Here is a 20,284-nt window from a genome sequence, read left to right on the forward strand (position 1 = left end):
CAAGCAGTTGTACAATCTAGCATTTGTTTCCAATCTTTCAGGTTATGAGTCCATGCAGAGTCCCTCGATGCTTTGTATTAATGCACTTTCAGCGCTGTTTTGTAAGCCACCCAGAGTAAAAACGGCTACTAAATGATTCAATATAAATGTAGGAAAATGTGATAATCATGTGTTCGGGAAAGATAAGACATGATACCACAACAGATACAAAATATGAAAGACACAAGAACAAACAAATGCAGTTACTTTATTTTAAATGAAAGCTATGCTACAAGCAGAATTCAGCAAGCAGAATTTACTTCAGACTGAGCAGATGGAAAAAACCCAAAAAACAAGCAGCATTGAGAGAAACAGTGTATGCAATAACTGCTGTTTTAACACACAACAACTGGAATAATATGCCAAAATAACTAAGAAACTGTGCCAGATACTCAATACACCACAGATAAACATAGTGTTAATCTATATTATGACAAGTATTCCTTATATGTAACCATCTTTACATAGTAAATTAAGGTTACCGATTATACACAAGAACAGAATTGCTTGCACAAAATAAATACACTAATTAAAGACATTTCATCTATAAAGATCACATCAACAGTTTCATAATGCTTTGAGGCAGTAATGAATTGGATGAAGTTTTGCTGCTTACTTGTCTCACAGCGACTTAAAACAATGTGTCCTTGTGGCAAGCAAAAAGCTTGGTAACATCATTTAGCAGTAGCATTTACAAGAATGGTTCTCAAACAGATCATATGGGTTTTGATCAATGATAGACTGACAATACATAAACACCCATCAATATAAAAATGACCTTTACTGAATAGATTTCATTGAACATTATTCTTCAAATGCTGATAAACGTGTTTCATATTATTCATAGGTGTTTTCCAATCCATCCATCACCTTTATTAATGTATGTTAGCACCTAGAACAACAGTCTTTTAGTATGTTCATGTTTGCAGTTCCAGTTCATCTACAAGATTATTTGTTCTTATCACAGTTTATAAATACAATCATTAATTTAACAAATCAAAAGTACACTTTTTTCCTCTGGGAGGTTCTATGTGTTTTTCTCACAACTGTGACACCTTCACCTGACATATACCGTGTCAGAATGTGGTCTGGGGATAGTCCGTGTTGGAGAATCATACAGGACATTTTCGTAACAGAGAACAATTATGTAAACTGCAGATCTAAGGCTCAAAACATACAGACGGTTTCATTTTCTACCACTTAAAAATGCTGACTCCACAACTTTGACTCTAAAGTTCTCTCTGGGAAGTAGTGTGAAAACCATCCATGCATTTCAATACTGTTTTTAAAACTAAAATCAGTCACCATCTCCAGGGCTGTTCCAATACATTGTTGGCTCATGGGAATATTAGAAAAGGCTCTCTGACTCCTTGAAGGCCCAAGGAATCCAGTCAAATTTACTGTAGACTTTTAGGAGATCTAATACAATTTCCTTTTCAAAACAACAAAAATGTATATATGTACATAATAATTAAAATTTAGCACACCTTTGGCTGACTTGCTAGCATGTATGACTATATGACAGTACAGAGTTCAGTGGAAATACACCGTTACAAATCAAGGAAATACACTATATGGCCAAAGATGTGGACACCTGACCATCACAATCATATGTGCTTGTTGAGCATCCCATTCCAGATTTAGTCCCCCTTTCCAGTCATAATAACCTCCACTCTTCTGAGAAGGCTTACCACTAGATTTTGGAGCATGGCTGTGGGCAATTGTGCTCATGCAGCCACAAGAGCATTAGTGAGGTCAGGCACTGATGTCAGGTGAGAAAGCCTTGGGTGCAGTCAGCGTTCCAGTTCATCCCAAATGTGTTCAGTGGGGTTGAGTTCAGGGCTCTGTGCAGTCCACTCGAGTTCTTCCACTCCAACCTTGGCAAACCATGTCTTCATGGACCTCTCAGCACACAAAGATATCCTATGGAATTGTGTGCTTCCAGCTTTGTGGCAACAGTTTGGGTTAGAACCACATACGGATGTGATGGTCACGTGTCCACAAACTTTAGGCCATATAATGTAGCTTTACCCAAGATGTGCTACATCCTCTTCCTCTTGTGCTCCAAGTGGCCACTCAAGTGATGCAGGTGATACTTGTGAGTTGTGTGGGGAGTTGAGGTGGGTGTGTTAAAAACAGTATTGAAACACATGGCACACCTTGGCATAAAATATCAAGACGGAAACGGTGCCATGCATGATAATGATCCTTCATCCTTTTAAGTGTAAAGGTTCTATCTGTGCATTATCAATGTGTTTGAGGATTCATGACTTCCATCTTCCAGGCTCAAAGGAGCTCATTGTGTCCAGAAGTAAGGTCTCTGCGTGGAGTAGAGGCACGGGATGACCCCCTATCAGTACTCTCCGAGCTGGAGCTCAGGTGTTGCTGTTCAGAGCTGCCACTGCTGGAAGTGGCAGTGGACGAGGAGGTGGATGAGGAGCGTGTCTTCTCCTTAAAGTCTGTGATGATGACCGTAACGTTGCCCACTGTTATGGCCAACTGCTGAGCTGAGCTTCGGTCTATGTTCTTCAGCTTAGGCCTGCAGCAAGACAGAAGAGCAAAGGCTCAAAATTATACTCTGGAAGCTAAATTACTCCTTTATGCAATACAGTTACATAGTTTTAGGTAGTTTTCAGCAACACACCACTGCAACCACCAAAATATAATAAAATGTTTAGTTTGCCACTGTGTTGTTTTTTTTTTTTTTTGGTCTGAAGGATCCTCCCATGGGTCATCAAAAACAATTATCAGGGGATGCCATAACTATACACAGTCTGATATATGGAATATGGCAACTTGTCATTTCAGTGGATTTCAGTCTGAAGCACAGGGAATAGGCAGGTGTAAAACTCTAAGTGAAGTCAACACCTCTCTGTACTTCCCAGACAAGCTTTCAAGTCAGACTGCAAACTGGATAGGTCCTGAGATAATGTGTTTGACATTTTCTGGGCACATATTCAACATTCAGACACAAGCTCCATTGATAAAATAGTAGCAACATATTATACACTGTCAGTATGTTGTGGATCTGGACAAATATATCTACGCATAAAACCAGATCATCAGTTTTTCTTTACCTCACAACACTGACACTCCCACGTTCCAGGATGAAACGTAGGGTGCATAGGGCCAGATCTCTGTGTGACTTATTTGACAAACATGATGGAACACTGGGACACACTCACTGGCTGGCAAACTCACCAAATTTCAATTCAATTCCACTTATTTGGAACAGGAGGTTAATCACCAATATGGGCCAAATGAATTCTAGCTGAATTGCCGGCACAGTCGAAGAGTGGGCTTAAACTGGCAGGAACAATTTTTTAAAGACACTGATGGCATCGTTAACCATCAGGATTGGTGCTGTTATTAAGGGGATGGGCTTTGACATACACTGCTGATATAAGGGAAATGATATACACTGCTGAAATAAGGGAGCATAATACACTACCCATGTTAACTCAGTGCTAGCTGTGGACTGCTGTAGTGCTGTTCTAGATGCAACAGTTTTCATTCAATTGCAATAAATGATGCAATGCAATTTATTCAATGCACTTCATTCATCTTCAGTAGGAACTTTATCCTGATCAGGGTCATAGCTGTTCCCAGGATCAGCTTCAAATTCACAGACAATGCAGGTATACACCCATGATGCTATCCTTCACAATGGATAGCAGTAATCAGACAAGTACAATTGTGATTATTGTGATAAACTTACCTTGAAATAATTGATTTGTTGCTCTTAGTGGCCGATTTGCCAGATTTCATGCTGCTTCTTTCACTTGGAGGACCTTTATTGAGGATCTTGGGTCTGAGAACAACAAGACAATCTGAATTAGTGCAAAAAAAAAAAATTAGTTTAAGTTTCAAACAAGTCTTGTCTGGTGAACGACACTAGACCAATACTCCCCACCTTTGCCTTATGTTATAAAGTTAACTCCAGTATTATTGGTACCCTTCATAAAAATGGGCAAATTTAATGAATATCGAACAATGAGCTACATTTTGAGCTTAAACATATAGGGATGCTGTATAGTTTCAAATTGATTCGCACACAGTCCATATTTCAACTGGGTGCGATTTTGCTATGCATATATTTTGAAGTGCAGGTTTGTCGTGGAACAGTACAGTTAATAAAGATAACATGGTGCAGAACTAGGCTTAACACACATGCATGCAAGACCTATAGATAACATAAAAGCCACCCTATTGTTTGAACACTTTAACAAAAAACATTTAGACGACTAAATGATCAGAGGATTATGAGTGAATGATAGTTCAGATTGTTGATACAAGATACAAAACATAATAAAGAAATGCAATCACTATGCCTGGACAGTTTTATAGAGCTGAGGGTGGAGATTAATGATTGCCAGTGCACTGTCAAACCAGGGTGGGAGGTTCAAGCTTGCCTAGGGCACCAAATGTTATGTTATAACCCTGCCACACTGCTGGACCACTCCTGCATATGTAAACTCCTTTACATTCTTAAGTTTGTGCATGTAGACATTTTTATTTATTTATTCAGATCACAGGTTCAAATCTGGAGACTAAGATGGCTGTTCCAATGACACTTAAAGTAAAGTTCTGAGCTGCATTTTGTGGCTTGCTCGCAAGAGAGGCTTCTTTCATGAAATCTTTCCAAACAGCTGTGATGTTATACTGATTGTGAAACTCCACAACCTGAAGAATCAACTAAACCGTGTAATTCTGAATTCAGATCTTTGGCCTCCTTCTATATCATCCCTGATGTCTAGTGGGGAGTTATGCTCAAGTATCTTTTTACAACCTTCATTGTGCTGAATTATAACTTCTCATACATTTTATGTAGGTCACTAACAGTCTATATCCTGCACTAAAGCTCTTTGGCTTTCCCCATAGTGATAGCTGACAAAGGAATTTTACATGCGTGCAACCCCAAAGGATGGACATGGTTATATATTGAAGACAAAAGGCTTTGAAAAAGAACCAGACAAGAACAATGGAAAAACAACTTATGGAAAGTAGTTTGTTTGAGTGGAAAATGTGTATTTTATACAACAGATTTTGCCCAGTCTCTTAATGGATGTTAATTATTCTATAATTTGCTGTATCTATAACTCTTGCAAGATGCCACTTACTTTATCTTCTTAGCAGTCGGCTTTTTGTTGGAACCAGGCACCTTTTCCCTCTCTTTGTGCTTGTCCACCATTGCCTTCTCTACTTTGTTTTTCTTCATGTCCTCCTTCTCGGCCACTTGTGTCCCAGATGCACCTGTATGAGGGTCTTTTTCCATTTGCGGCCTGTGTGAATGAACCTTATCCAGAAGTTCTCTGTGCAGTTCCTGGTTTAGACCTGGTCTCTCAGGCCTCCTTTCCACTGATGTTTGTACTAGCTGAGGTTTGTCCAATCCAATGCGCTCCTGTCTCCTGTCCTTATGTGTGTGTCCTCTGTCCAAGTGACTGCTGTCTGGGCCCAGTCTGTCCGAGTCAGAGTTGTCTACACTTGGCCTGTCCGAGTCTGAATTGTCTATGTCGTAGTGGTCGTCTCGCTCTGTGCGCTCCCTCCTGTCTTTCTTAGCTGGTGGAGGAGAGGCGTACTGCTGCGCTACTTGTTGCGCCACAAGCTGTGAGTTCAGACGAGGTTTTCTAGAGAAGGAATAAAATACACGTTTGCTTTTTATTGTACTTTTACATGTACCCGTTTTAGATGTAGATGATAAATGCTACATATACCCAATATGAAAAAGTAATTTATTTTTCATTCACGTCATTCATGTGCGCATACAGCGGAATAAAAATTGATCATGTTGCAAAAACAAATACAGTGATGTGAAAAAATAAGTGCACCCCATGGAAACAGTTGGCTTTTTTGGCATATTTGGACAAGCAAACATTTGATCATTTTTGAAACAGTGGCTATTAATAAAGTTGATGTACTTTGAAAAACTAATTTTCCTTGTGGTTTTGTTCATCATTTACTCAACAGAAATAGTAAAGTAAGTACACCCTTTGGCTCAGAAGAGAGTATTGCTCCCCATTAGCAGAAATAACTTCTTGTACATGTTATGCATAATTGTCCACCAGAATTTTTGACCACTCTTCCATGCAATATTCTTTCAGTTGCAAGATGTTTGAGGTTTTATTGAATGTACTGCCCGTTTCAAATCCCCCACAACATTTCAATGGGATTTAAATCCGGGCTTTGACTAGGCCATTCTATAACCCTCCATTTCTTCTTTTTGAGCCAATCCTTGGTGGATTTGCTAGTGTGCTTAGGATCATTATACTCTTGAAAGGTCCATTTTTGGTTCAACGTCAACTTTCAGACATATGGCCTCACCTTAGTTTCAAGCACTCTTTGATATGATCCAAAATTCATAGTTGAATCAATGAATTCCAGCTTTCCAGTCCCTGATGCAGTGAAGCATCCCCAAACCATAACATTACCAATTCTAATTTTATGGATTTGAAGGTGTGATAAAATGTAGGGGTGTACTTATTTTTTCCATGGGACTGATCTGTTTTTTGTTTATTTAAATTGTGAAAATTACTACAAAATATCAATTCTGTGTGTTATTTGATAGAGAGCATCAATTCATTAATAGCCACTGGTTCAAAGAGGATCAAATGTTTGCTTGTCCAAATACATCAAAAAAGCCAACAATTTTCATGGGGTGTACTTTTTACCCCACATGACTGTATATTGTTAAAAAAAATGTAGATCACAATATAGTATCACCTCACAAATTAGTTGTTCAACTGCGAGGAATGCACTCAGTAACTGAGATTATAGTTACAAATTACAGTTTTCAGTACCATGTCTGAACTATTCTCAGGAGAATAGGGAGCTGTAAATATAGAATTTAGTCTGATGATATGTCAATATAAAGAATGGCATCACCACCAGAACAGAAACAGGCTAGAGGGAGAGCTAGAGGTAAATAAAAAAATAAAATAAAATAAATAAAAAAACCCCACCATAACTTATAGACCACTACATGAGGAGAAATATGTCTCACTGCACAGGCTAAAGAGGCCATTATCAACTGTGGAAGGGTTGCAGAGGTTAGCCCTTCTTTTAAGAACCAAGAACAAGAACTTCTTTTAAGCACCAACCACAGTTATTACAACACACAAGAACCAGTGGGAAAATTTAAGCCAGAGAAAGAAGATCCCCAGTATATTTTAAATAGCTCTGAGAAGTAGACAGTTACCACCAGCTGCCTAATGCAGATGTGCATTATCTGCTGCTTATTTATAATGATATGGGTGCTGGCACACAGCTAGAGCAACTAATAGCAGATAGGAAAGATAGATAAAAAGGCCCTAATTCTGTGATGGCAATAAAGGGCTTAGAAGGCAAGAGAGATGAACAAAGCAGGACACAGAATACGCCACAGTAAATCCTGTGGAAATAGAAGGCATGCAGGCAGGATCTCCATTTGTCAGTGAATACAGTTCACAAACCATCAGTGGCCTAGCCATGATACTGGAAAAGAAGTAGAGGATGCATGTGGTTTATCCTCTGCTATCATCAGTACTTGTAGAAAGACAAAACTAAACCTGTGTAAGATATAAATCTTGGGAAAACGTTCCAATAGAACAGTCCGGCAAGCTGTATACCTGTGTGATGAAATGACCATGCCTCTTTTTATGGGCCCATCAAGAATTTGAACAGCCTGAAATCTTGATCTGCAAATCAAAACTATACAACTGCATTACAGTAAACGTTACGGTAACAGGCCCCAACCCTGAGAATCACTGTACCATTATAACCGAGCAAAGACTAAATATTTAAACATTTGATATTACGGAATCTCCTTTCTTCAGGTTTGCTGTTTATGAACCAAATGTAACCGTTTTTATTTTAATGATTTAAATGTTATGAAAAGGGGATGTGTCTAAAAGGTTATTAGTTAGTAAAAATATTTGTTAGTGATTTTCTGAGTACTGCGATATGATTTAATCAACAGTATTTTAAAGTTATTATCAGGTCACACAAGTTAGTTTGTTTTGTTGGGTTTTTTTTTTTTTACAAAAAAATTGCTTTCTTTATGTGATTATCATTATTAGCCTAATGTAAAATCCATATTTCTTGATATTTTTGTTTGTGTTAAGACAAAAGAATGTTGGCTTACGAGGTGCAGAAGAAAGACGCAATAGGAGACATATGCAACGCTATGTATAAATCCTATTGTATAAATGTTTCAGCCCTTTTTAAAATGTTTAGGGCAGTTAGTTTTCTGCATGTAATGTGTTAATTACATACACTTGTAGAAACATTTACTTACTTTGGCTAATACAGTCTCAATTGTTTATAGTCCAAAATAATAAAGTGATGATTTTGGCACAAACTACTAGTTATGAAACGTTTCTCTCAGGTTTGCAGCCAACTAGTAAGCTATAGCTACTTAGTATTTTGTCTTCTGGGAGACATGTACCCATCTTATTTAGCATCTGAAGGGCAGTACTAAATGACAAAAAATAACTTTAAATAAAATAACAATTTACACCGATCATCCTGTTCAAAAGTTTATATGCACCTGGCTCTTAATCGATCGTGTTACCTTGAGCATCAGTGACTGTTTGCACCTTTTGTACTAGTTGTGTACGAGTCCCTCAGTTATCCTCAGTGTGAAAAGATGGATCTCAACATCATATAGTCACTGTTGGAATGGGGTCAAATATGTAGACGATGCTAGAAAAGCAAAGAATGCGCAGGACCTAGAGGATTTTTCTGAAGAACAGTGGACAGTTTAACTGCTCAGGACAAACAAGGGACTCATGAACATCCATCACAAAACAAAAAACAGTCGTGGATCATCCAGGTAACAACATACAGTATTAAGAACCAAGGGTATGTAAACTTTTGAACAGGGTAAATGTGAGATTTTTATATATATATAAAAAATTATATATATATATATATATATATATATACATACATACACACATACATACACACACACACCTCAAAAAATTTAAATATCGTGGAAAAGTAAATTTTTCCATAATTTAATTTAAAAAAAAAGGACCTTTCATATTTTCTAGATTCATTACGCAAAGTTAATACTTCAAGCCTTTTTTTTGTTTTAATCTTGATTACGGCTTACAGCTCATGGAAATAAAAAAAATCCAGTATCTCAACATATTCGAATAAAGAATTTATAGTACAGAAATGTCCACCTTCTGAACAGTATGTTAATTTACCCACTCAATACTTGGTCTGGGCTCCTTTTGCAAGAATTATTTTATCAATGCAACATGGCATGGAGGCAATCAGCCTGTGGCGCTGCTGAGGTGTTATAGAAGCCCAGGTTGCAGCGGCCTTTATCTCAACTGTATTGTTAGGTCTGGTGTCTCTCATAGATTCTCTATGGGGTTCAGGTCAGGAGAGTTGTCTGGCCAATCAAGCAGAGTAATACCATGGTCAACAAAACAGTTACTAGTAGTTTTGGCATTGTGAGCAGGTGCCAAGTCCAAATCAGCATCGACATAAAGCTCGTCAGCAGATGGAAGCATGAAGTGCTCCAAAATCTCCTGGTAGACGCTGCATTGACTCTCGACTTGAGAAAACACAGTGGACCAACACCAGCAGATGACATGATACCCCAAATCATCACTGACTATGGAAACTTCACACTGGTCTTCAAGCAACTTGGATTCTGCGCCTCTCCACTCTTCCTCCAGATTCTGGGACCTTGATTTCCAAATGAAATGCAACATTTACTTTCATCTGAAAATTGACTGTGGTTGTGTGTACTGAACAGAGAGATTAAAGGCTCAAGAAACCTTTGCAGGTGTTTTGAGTTAATTAGCTGATTAGAGCTCTTCTCAGGTCAACATTTCTATATTATAAATTCTTTATTCTAATATTTTGAGATACTGGATTTCTGATTTCCATGAGCTGTAAGCTGTAATCATCAATATTAAAACAAAACAAAAAAACGCTTGAAATATTTCACTTCATGTGTAATGAATCTAGAATATATCAAAAGTTCCCTTTTAAAAAAAAATATTAAATTACAGAAAATAATTAACTGTTCATAAATTATTTTTTTTGAGGTACACCTGTGTATGTATATATACAAAACCCCTTTGCCAAGATAACAGCTGAGTTTTCTCCTATAATGCCTGATGAGGTTGGATAATACATGGCAAGGGATCTGAGACCATTCCTCCATACAGAATCTCTCCAGATCCTTCAAATTTCGAGGTCCACGCTGGTGGACTCTCCTCTTCAGTTCACCCCACAGGTTTTCTATGAGTTTCAAGTAAGGGGACTGGGATGGCCATGGCAGGACCTTGATTTTGTGGTCAGTAAATAATTTTTGTGTAGATTTTGATGTATGTTTTAGATCATCGTTCTGCTGGAATATCCAACCATGGCCCATTTTAAGCTTCCTGGCAGAGGCAGTATTGATAGAGTTCATATTGATGTAGAGTCCACATTGCCATGTATGTTAATAAAATGTCCAGGTCTTCTGGCAGAAAAACAGCCCCAAAACATTAAAGAGCCACCAACATATTTAACCATGGACATGAGGTACTTTTCCATATGGCTACCTCTCTGTCGGGGCCAAAACCATCTCTGGTGTTTAATGCCAAAAAGCTCTATTTTGGTTTCATCTGACCACAGACCCCAATCCCATTTGAAGTTCCAGTAGTGTCTGGCAAACTGAAGATGTTTGAGTTTGTTTTTTGATGAGAGTAGAGGCTTTTTTCTTGAAACCCTTCCTAACAACTTGTGGTGATGTAGGTGACTTCATATTGTAGTTTTGGAGACTTTCTGACCCCAAGACGCAACTAACTTCTGCAATTCCCCAGCTGTGATCCTTGAAGATTTTTTGGCCACTTGAACCATCCTCTTCTCAGTGTTGAGACAATATAGAGACACATCCAATTCCAGGTTGATTCATAACATTTCCAGTCAACCGGCACTTCTTAATTATTGCCCTGATGGTGGAAATCGGCACCGTCAATGCTTGTGCTATTTTCTTATAGCCACTTCCCATTTTGTGAAGCTCAACAACCTTTTGCCGCACATCACAGATATATTCCTTGGTCTAACCCATTGTTATGAATGACTAAAAGAATTTGGCCCATGTATTAGCTCATATGTATACCCCTGTGAAACAGGAAGTCATGGTTGAACAATTTCCTGTTCCTAGTCACCCAGGTGTACTAAAAAATCTAAAATATCAATGGGAATATACTTCAGATATATTTCTCATATGAATTCAAAGGGGTGCCAATAATTGGTGCATACCTATATTTAACAAAGATTTTTTTGTTTTGTTTGCAATTGTTTGATATCCATGAGAACCGAGTATTTTTGTGAATTTTTGAACAAACATCAAAAGGTTAAAAAATAAAGACAATTTTCAAATCCTTCCTTGCTCATATTTACCAAGGGTGCCAATATTAGTGGAGGGCACTGCATCTATCCATCTATGCTAACCAAATGTTCCTGATAGCTTCCTGTTTTTACTCTGTATTGCACCAGCATCAATCTGACCACACACAATCCCTATTCACACATTTTTTGGTATTTATGTCACTGTGTTTTATACGCTTGTGAGAAAGTCCTTGGTTTGTGTTGTATATGTACAGACACTTTCTAAACCATGTATCTTGATTTTCCATAACGTTCTAGTCCCAGGTTACCTAGTTTCACCCCTTACATTATTTATAGCTCTGGTCCCAAATTGTATAGTTTTGGGGTTTTACCTCAGTCTGCCTGCAGTTATGATTCTGAATATGGATATGTCTGCAAGCAATTAGCAACAAGTCTATGTTTGTACCATATTAGACATGTAATGTGTATATATACACACACACACAAACACACTGGTTAAAAAAAAAAATACCTGAGTGTGTCTGTTGGTTCCGTGTGAATGAACTGAGTTACATTAACACAATTTATTCTTGTACATCCAGCATGACTTGCCAAGGAATAGAATTGAACTCCACACGTTATATTTCAATCCTACGATTTGTTCTAGGACACTGGCATTGTGACGCGATGTTACCCACTGCGCTCTCGTGCTGGCCATGATTTAATCAAGTTTAACATTATAGTCTATATTTCTTCCTGTCAGCAGCAACAACCTTGTGATTTTAAAATGTAATTGGATCATGATATGTGAATTGATCAAACTCACTCTACATAATAAAAACTAGTAGATCAGATAATAGATATGTTTAAATTAAATTTAGTATAAGCAAAGAAAACATGTTTCGATAAAGTAAATATTTTTATGTAAATTATACATACTTTCTGTTAATTCTGACTGACCACATATCGCCTTTTTTCCAGTGTAAATGAATGTAAGCAGCACATCTACTACACAAACTCAGTTTTTAAGTGATTATTTGATTTAAATGTCTTGCCTACTGAGATGTCTGTTCTCTGTTCCACTTAATGAAATATATTCAACACTCAACACACTATTCTGTTTGCATGTAGGTTGAAGTTACTATTATTTTGAGGTTAAATACATTTTAAATCACTTGCCAGTATAGACCTTCATTAAAGTTTCATAAGAAGCACAACTTAAAGCACCTTCTAAAATTTTGATGCAGGTGTAGGCACCAGGGATATGGGGGTGTTTATGAAGTGTAAAAGAAAAAGAGATGAAAATGTCCAAGAAACTAGGAATGTCACAACCCCATTTTGTTCATTTATGGTATGATACCAATTTGAGTGTTGCCAGCATCTTCATATTCCCTCGATATGTTTTAAGTATAAGTGATGGCACATTGTACTAGCAGTAGAGTTAAGAGTCCATTGAAAAAGCAAAGCTTGCAATCTGCTCATGTTAATCAAAGAAGACAAAGAGGCTTTGCTGCAGTCATAGGCACCCTAAACAGTTTTAGGTCTTAAAACAAAATACAACATAAAACAAAGGCAACCTGAGTAAACACACAATACATTTTTAATTTTTTAAGGAAAAAAAGCTTTCAGACACCTATCACTCATGTGAAAAACTAATTGCCCCCTTAAACTTAAAATCTGGTTGTGCCACCTTTAGCAGTAATAAACTAACACTTACTTCTATGACTGGGACTTACTCGTATGCTTTGGATCATTGTCTCGCTGCATAATCAAGTTGCGCTTAAGTTTCAACTTACGGGCTGAAGCCCGGACATCCTCCTTCAGGATTTTCTGGTAGAGAGCAGAATTTATGTTTCCATCAATTATTACAAGTTGCCTAGGCCCTGAAGCAGCAAAACATCCCCACACCACGCTTGACTGTAGGTATGATGTTCTTTTGTAGAATTCTGAATTCATGGATGCCATTTTTGTGGTGTCTTTTTGATAGTGGAACCTAGTGTTGTTCTCCATAGTCAGACCGTGCTATCGTCAGTCTGCGAGATCGCCAATACACTATATTATCGTGTGCAGGGGCGTGGTAATAGTTAGCATTTGCGAATTAATTTCCTCATTCAGCTACTTATTTATTGACTTGTTTATTTTATTATTTCATTATTTACATACTTATATTATCATGGGAAATGACGCATGGAAAATGAGAATCGTTGTTCGTCATTTTGTATGGAAGCTCTAAGTGGCCATGCATAAATTTTTTCCTTTCTTGTTTTCTCCTGATCTCAACTTAATTTTTCTGTGTACACGACATCCCTCGTCCCGAAGTCAGTGGGGTTTTTGAATTTTGGTGAAATGCCTGAAATAAGGTCTATGGTTAACACAAGCTCAAGATAGGTGCATGTTTTCAACTATGACATAAAATACATGATTAATTACTTGTATTGAAAAACAAGGTTGCTAACAAGTGACTAAATGGGACTACAGAGGTTGTCGGGGACATTAAATCTCATCATGCCGAACAAGAAAACTCACCTGCTATAGCCTTGTTGTGTTTATACTCGTATTCTTGCAAAAAAAAAAAAAAAACCCTCAAACTTTCCAACTTATAGATTTATCAATTTATAGTATTTTCCAATTTTATTGTGTTTTTTTAAAATAAAGATTGAAAGCGTTGTCGGAAGCTTAGTGGTGGTGACATTTAAGTCATGTGACCGTGGTGTAGTTCGTTTATAGCCTAACCTTTGCGTTTTACTTCTGGTTTCAAAATTCATAAAATTTGTGAAGGTTATCTTAATGAACAAAACATGTAAGAATCAAACTTTTGTTGGTCACAGTTTATTTTCTGCAATAATCCAAAAGTCAATGGAAAAATCCTATTGGCTTTTTGTCGAGGGAATCAGGGTGATGCTAACTTCCGGGTAGGCCTGCAAAAATACGTCATCCCAGCAGGATTGACAACTTCCACATTAGTGTCCGACAGCTGAGAAGGAGACATCCCTCTCTCTTAATGCCGATATAAACTAAATCTCTACAGCGGGCAATTATTACATTTACGATGGCAAAGATGCCAACATGCATGTAACACCACTCCCATTCACAAAGCTTGAGATTTTCTCGGGATAAAATTACGTTGGCAGAAACAGATTTTGGTTGTGTCGAGATCACAAGAAAATTAAGTCGGATCACGCGAAAACAAAGAAAAAAAATAATAATGCATGGCCGCTTAGGGCTTCCGTAATATTGCGAGCAACATGGAGTTGGTGGTAAAGAAAAATTTAACTTAGCCTATTTGGTAATATTTTGGTTTTAAACCAGACGCCAAAGGTGAGAAAGCCAGAGCCAGAGAACGTTTTTTTTTTTTTTTAAGGATAATATGGTTTTGGCATTTTAGGGGTTAGTTATGTGCTCACGGAAGAGATGGGTCTTTAACTGTTTTTTGAAGATAGTGAAAGATTCTGTGGTCCGGATTGAGATTGGAAGTTCATTCCACCACTGAGGGACAGTTAGTTTGAAGGTACTGTAAAGGGACCTTCAGCCACACTGAGTAGGCACTACTAAGCGTCAGTCGTTAACCGATCGCAGATTGTGTAAGGGAACGCAAGCCTTCAGGAGAGTCTTGAGGTAGGGGGGTGCAGTTCCAGACAAGGTCTTGGACGTGAGCATCAAGGCATTGAATTTGACACGGGTGGCTACAGGAAGCCAGTGGAGGGAAATGAAGAGCATGGGTCCTTTGAGCTGGTTGAAGACAAGGTTGCTGTGTTCTGAATCATCTGAAGAGGTTTGATGGAGCTGGCTGGGAGGCCTGAGAGTCCAGTTTTGAGATGACATGAGCCTGGACTAGTAACTGTGTAGCCTGTTCGGTGAGATAGGGTCTGATTTTCTTGATGTTATACCGAATGAACCTACAGGACCATGCAGGTGTTGAAATACACACACATTACAGAAACATTATATCTGTTTAATTAGTTTGCATAATGCACTAGGAAATTATGTTTTTAGTGAATTTAAATACGGCATTAACCAGTCCCCTCAAAGTTTCATATCAGTAGTTTGAACATCAGTGTAATCTGTTACAAACCATGTGATAGAGAAGGAAGGAAAATTCTAACATTTTTCAAAACACATGTTGCTGTCTATTACATGTTTTTAACCCAGTCAAGCTCCTTATTTCAGTGGGTCTCATCCCTTGTCTGTCTGGCTGCAACTCCCCATAAATTTCGCTCCCTCCCTCTGGACATGCTCTAAATCATACTACAGCAACCTCCATTTCTACACACAGGAGACACTCTGAAAACGCTTCGGCTGAGTGCGCCACCTTAACGCAGCCACTCTCTTTTTCAGGACATAACGACAATGTGATCAACACCGACATTGGGCCTCATTTATCAAGCTGGATATAAAAGAATTTATTTATGAATTGTCATACAAATTTTCACAAGGAATTTGGTATTCTCGAAAATCCAGTAAAACATTCATATCATACTCATATTCCCGGGGGTGTGTAAATTTACACAGGAGAACACTAACTGAACCTAACTAAACCTCAGCTTGATCAACTTCGAGTCATACAATTTGCATGGATTATTGCATTTTTATATCAGGAATATACTGTCAAGTTTAAATTGCTTCATTTTATTACAAGTACAGTATTTAGCAGACGCCCTTATCCAGAGCTACTTACAGAAGTGATTTGGCGTCTATCAAAAACACATCCACATGCTAGTTCACCAAGTTAGAGACTCAAAATAACCAAGAAAATTTTGTGCAAACCAGCTGTTTTATATTATTGGCATTCATTATTGAATATGAAAAATAAACAATGTAAGCCAACCCAAAGCAATAAGTTCATACAAATTATACTAAGCACTGAATTATGACAATACAAATGCCGGCATATAAACAACGAATGGACAGGGTCTGTCTGTGCATAGCCATAAGATGTAAACAAATGCCTCATTATCATTATATATGGCCAAATGTTTGTGGACACCTGACCATTACATCTATATGTGGGCATTGCCTAAACTACTGTCTGAACCCCACTGAAAACCTTTGATATGAATTGGAACGCTGGCATCGGTGCCTGAACTCACTAATGCTCTGTGGCTGAATGGGCAAATCTCCACAGCCATGTTCCAAAATCTAGTGGAAAGCCTTCCCAGAAGAGTGGAGGTTATTATAACAAAAAGAATGGACTAAACCAAGAACGGGATGTTCAAAAAGCAAATATGGGTGTTATGGTCAGGTGTCCACGTAATTTTGGCCATATAGTGCATCATGAATGTACTTTTATGACTGGGTTATCATTACATGCATCATTCAAACTGTAACATTATATATACATTGTAGTGCTCTGTGGTAGTTTCAGCCCACTGCAGTGTTTTCTATTTGCTAATCTGAAATTTCAAGCAATTAAGTCCATACTCTATTTCTGTCCCATTAGTTTGAAAAATGTTCTCTTAACACTGACAGGGTACTGAGTTGTTCATTTCTGTTGTCTTCCACTAACTTAGGACAATTTTACAGTGACTGTATGCGCTCATTCAATTAAAGTGCATATGTAACCTACTGTATGATGCATTTTAAAAGATCAGTTTGTAATTCTGTGCTGTTCAATACAAGCAGTATTTGTGACCAACCAATTACAAAAAAAAGTGTTACGCAATTTTTGCTTTTTATTTATATATTTATTTAAAGTATACTTGTAAAATAAATTGTAATGTGCATCATACTCATGGCTCCGTTTTTTCATTACATTTTTGTGGCTAAAAATCAAATGGCAATTATGTAATACCCTAGGTAGAGAATTGCTTTTACAATTTAAAATAAAATTAATCAATCAATGTAAAGTAATAATCTCCCACTGAGTGTTGGTTATTATTTGTGTGAGGCATTTTTTTTTTTAAGTTGTCAAAGTTGATGAGCCCTGCCTTACAGGGATTAATTGCTAAATTTAAACAACAAAAAAAAAACCCGGAATAACAGTAGTTGAAACACACTAGGTCATGGCATGAAAAGTCCAAATCAGGAGTTTTCTAGTCAAAACTGGACAGTGCTACACCATCAAAAAAGACCATGGATTGAGAAGGACAAGTACAGAAAACAGTGTGCGTTTGTGTTCCTGACTCTGTGTGCGAGAGAAGTGTCCTGCACACACAGTAGGCGGCTAGCCGATCACAGCAGGAGTTATGTACTAAGTCTGTAACAGTGGCCATGACATGGAAACACTACACTCACTCCACTCACTCGTCCTGTGGATACAGCAGACGGGTTTCTCTCACACAGCGTAAGTACAACACAGATAGGTCTATCAGTACTATCAGGTCACGGCTGACAACTGAGCAAATGACCTTACTAACATAAAATCACGCTTCATGCAGTTGTGAACAATTTTAACCACAATATAACAAACACTCTAAACAAAGTAGTAGTGTATACAAAGAGATCCAGAACTCTTGTGCATACATGACAGTAGATGTATGTGTCTGTTTGTGAGTAAGAATCAGGTTGCTTTAATTCTGCTCTGGCATGCCCGAACAAATCGATACCGCATGCTTTAAGAATATCTAACTGTTCCATGATGGTGGCTATTTTTTTCAGTCCCGGCCCCACCAATCAGTGCCACAAGGGACATTTACTGCAGATAAAGCATTTTGTCTACCTTTGTTTCACAAGTAAGAGTGCTTAAAAAACAAAAAAACAGATGCAATCAATGACAATTATGGCATATAAAATTCAACTACAAGGATGAACAGAGATCAAACAATTTGCATCATGGGGGTGTTACAAAAGCAAAATAGGTGTCGCGTAAAGTATATTTAGAAAGAGACTCTACTTAAGAAAAATCTATATTCCATTAACAAAACCGGTATTAGATAGGACTGGATTTTTACTGAGATTATGTGTCCTAAGGAAATGCTCAAAAGGACACCTTTGGCATGATTTATAGTCTTGCAGGCTCTATGTAATCTGTAAGGATCCACAGGACAAAAGAAAGTATCATTCACGGAAGTATCATTCAGAAGGGTTAAGATGAATGCCTTCATTCCCTCTCACCACAGACACATAAAAATGTGAAGCTGGATAAAGACGACCAGAGCTCCATTAGAAAGTTTACCTTGTGGACGTGCCTTTGCGCACATCACACATGCTGCATTTGAACGCCTCGGCGCTGTTGCGGAACGTGCAGACACTACAGTCCCAAAATCCGTCGTCTGCACAGGGCTTGGCGTGTCTTTTTGGCCTGTGGGATTTAAAAGAGGATTTTGCATGTCATATGCACGGCTGTTGCAAACGTGTCACTCACCTACGCGTGATCCTGATTAGTATGACAGGCATGCATCGAAATCAATTCAGTATAAAGAAAAGTAGCGCAATTAATCTCTGCTACATTACAACCGGACGACTAATAACTGCATTGTGTCATCGGAAGTGCGTCGATGTCAAGGACACGAGCTCCGACTAGGAAAAAAAAGCACAAAGCATCGAGGAGACGAGGCGTCTCCTGAATTCCTTTGTCTAAATCTGGAGAGCCTGAAATAAGGATCCGCCATTGCTGCGCTTTTTTTTCCTCTCTTTAACAAGCTCGGGAAAACGTCTCCAGTTCACCTCATAACAAATCAAGCCCTCGCGAAGACACTGCAAAATGCGTCTGAAAACGGTTCGAGCAAATACCTGGATGGGCTTTTCTTGTCGCCCATAATGGGAGAAGCGCTGTGTTCCTGCAGTAATTTACAGTGTGGCGCTTCCACACGCAGCCAGACTCGCCGCTGTAGCACAGAGCTGAACCCGCTGCAGAGCCAGGCGGCCACTCGTCACGTGACCAGCGCCTCCGCCAATCAGCGCGCTCCCGCGTTAAACGTCCACAGGTTTGAGAGAAATGGAGAAACGACTACACTAGTCCAGAGCACTGGGTTCGTCATGCAGGGAGGGAGAGGGAGCAGGAGAGGGAGCAGGAAAGGGAAAGGGAAAGGGAAGAAAGCAAAATCAAGAGTTCATTACTGTGTTTACTATGTAACACAGTAATATTACTATGTGATTACTGGTACATCACATTCTAGTGGAACCATATAACACTCAGTAAACTTTAATTACAACAGAAAGAAAGAAAGCAGTATGCTTACTGGTACATCATATAGGTCAAGAGAAGGTTAACTCATGTGCAACGGTACATCTGTACCGCTTATCCGGTACAGAGGATTCTGGAGCCTATCCCATGTAACTCGGGGCACAGGGCTGGGGACACCCTGGATGGGGTGCAGGGAACAATCACACATACAGTACACTCACACACACATTACGGACAATTTGGAAATGACAGTCAGCCTGCAATGTATGTCTTTGGACTGGGCGAGGAAAGCGGAGTACCCGGAGGAATCCCCCGAAACACGGAGAAAACATACAAACTCCATGCACATGGGGTGGAGGCAGGAATTGGACCCCCAACCCTGGAGGTGCGAGGCAAACGTGCTAACCACTAAGCTACCATGCCCTACATTATATTTGAAGGGAGCTATATAACGCTATACTAAACATAGGCAACTTTAATTACATCAGAAAGTAAGAAAGAAAGTAAAATGAAAAGTTTTTATGTTTACTTGTACATCATATAGGTAAAGAGAAAGACGAATGATGTGCATCATATTTGAAGGAAACTCTATAACTGTACACTAAACATCTTTGCAAAAAATCAGAAAGAAAGAAAAAACTGATATTTAACTTTACATCATGCATAGGCTACATTTGTTGCCTTCTCCTGAGTTGAACTCAAATGCCACTATTGTGCAAGAGATTAGATTACAGACAGTTATTTGTCAAAGTGTGTATTGCTTTTAGAGATATGCAGAAAATGCTTGTTTTCTGTACTTGTTTTTATAGAAATGCTGGGTTTTAAGTTCTTAAACATGACTAACACTTTTTGTAAGTACTGTAA

General features: G+C 38.4%; 1 protein-coding gene across 1 annotated transcript; it reads right to left on the minus strand.

Moving 5' to 3' along the window:
• Positions 1-227: 227 nt before the first annotated feature.
• rybpa (RING1 and YY1 binding protein a) lies at positions 228-19,178 on the minus strand. Its single transcript, XM_017487549.2, has 5 exons — positions 19,027-19,178; positions 18,470-18,595; positions 5,160-5,666; positions 3,758-3,850; positions 228-2,578 (listed from the first exon to the last, which is right to left on the minus strand). The coding sequence occupies exons 1-5, from the start codon at positions 19,050-19,052 to the stop codon at positions 2,326-2,328; spliced, it is 1,005 nt and encodes a 334-aa protein (XP_017343038.1). The 5' UTR covers positions 19,053-19,178; the 3' UTR covers positions 228-2,325.
• Between the last annotated feature and the right edge of the window lie 1,106 nt (positions 19,179-20,284).

Source organism: Ictalurus punctatus, chromosome 15 (assembly GCF_001660625.3).
Source record: "Ictalurus punctatus breed USDA103 chromosome 15, Coco_2.0, whole genome shotgun sequence".
Taxonomy (NCBI): domain Eukaryota; kingdom Metazoa; phylum Chordata; class Actinopteri; order Siluriformes; family Ictaluridae; genus Ictalurus; species Ictalurus punctatus.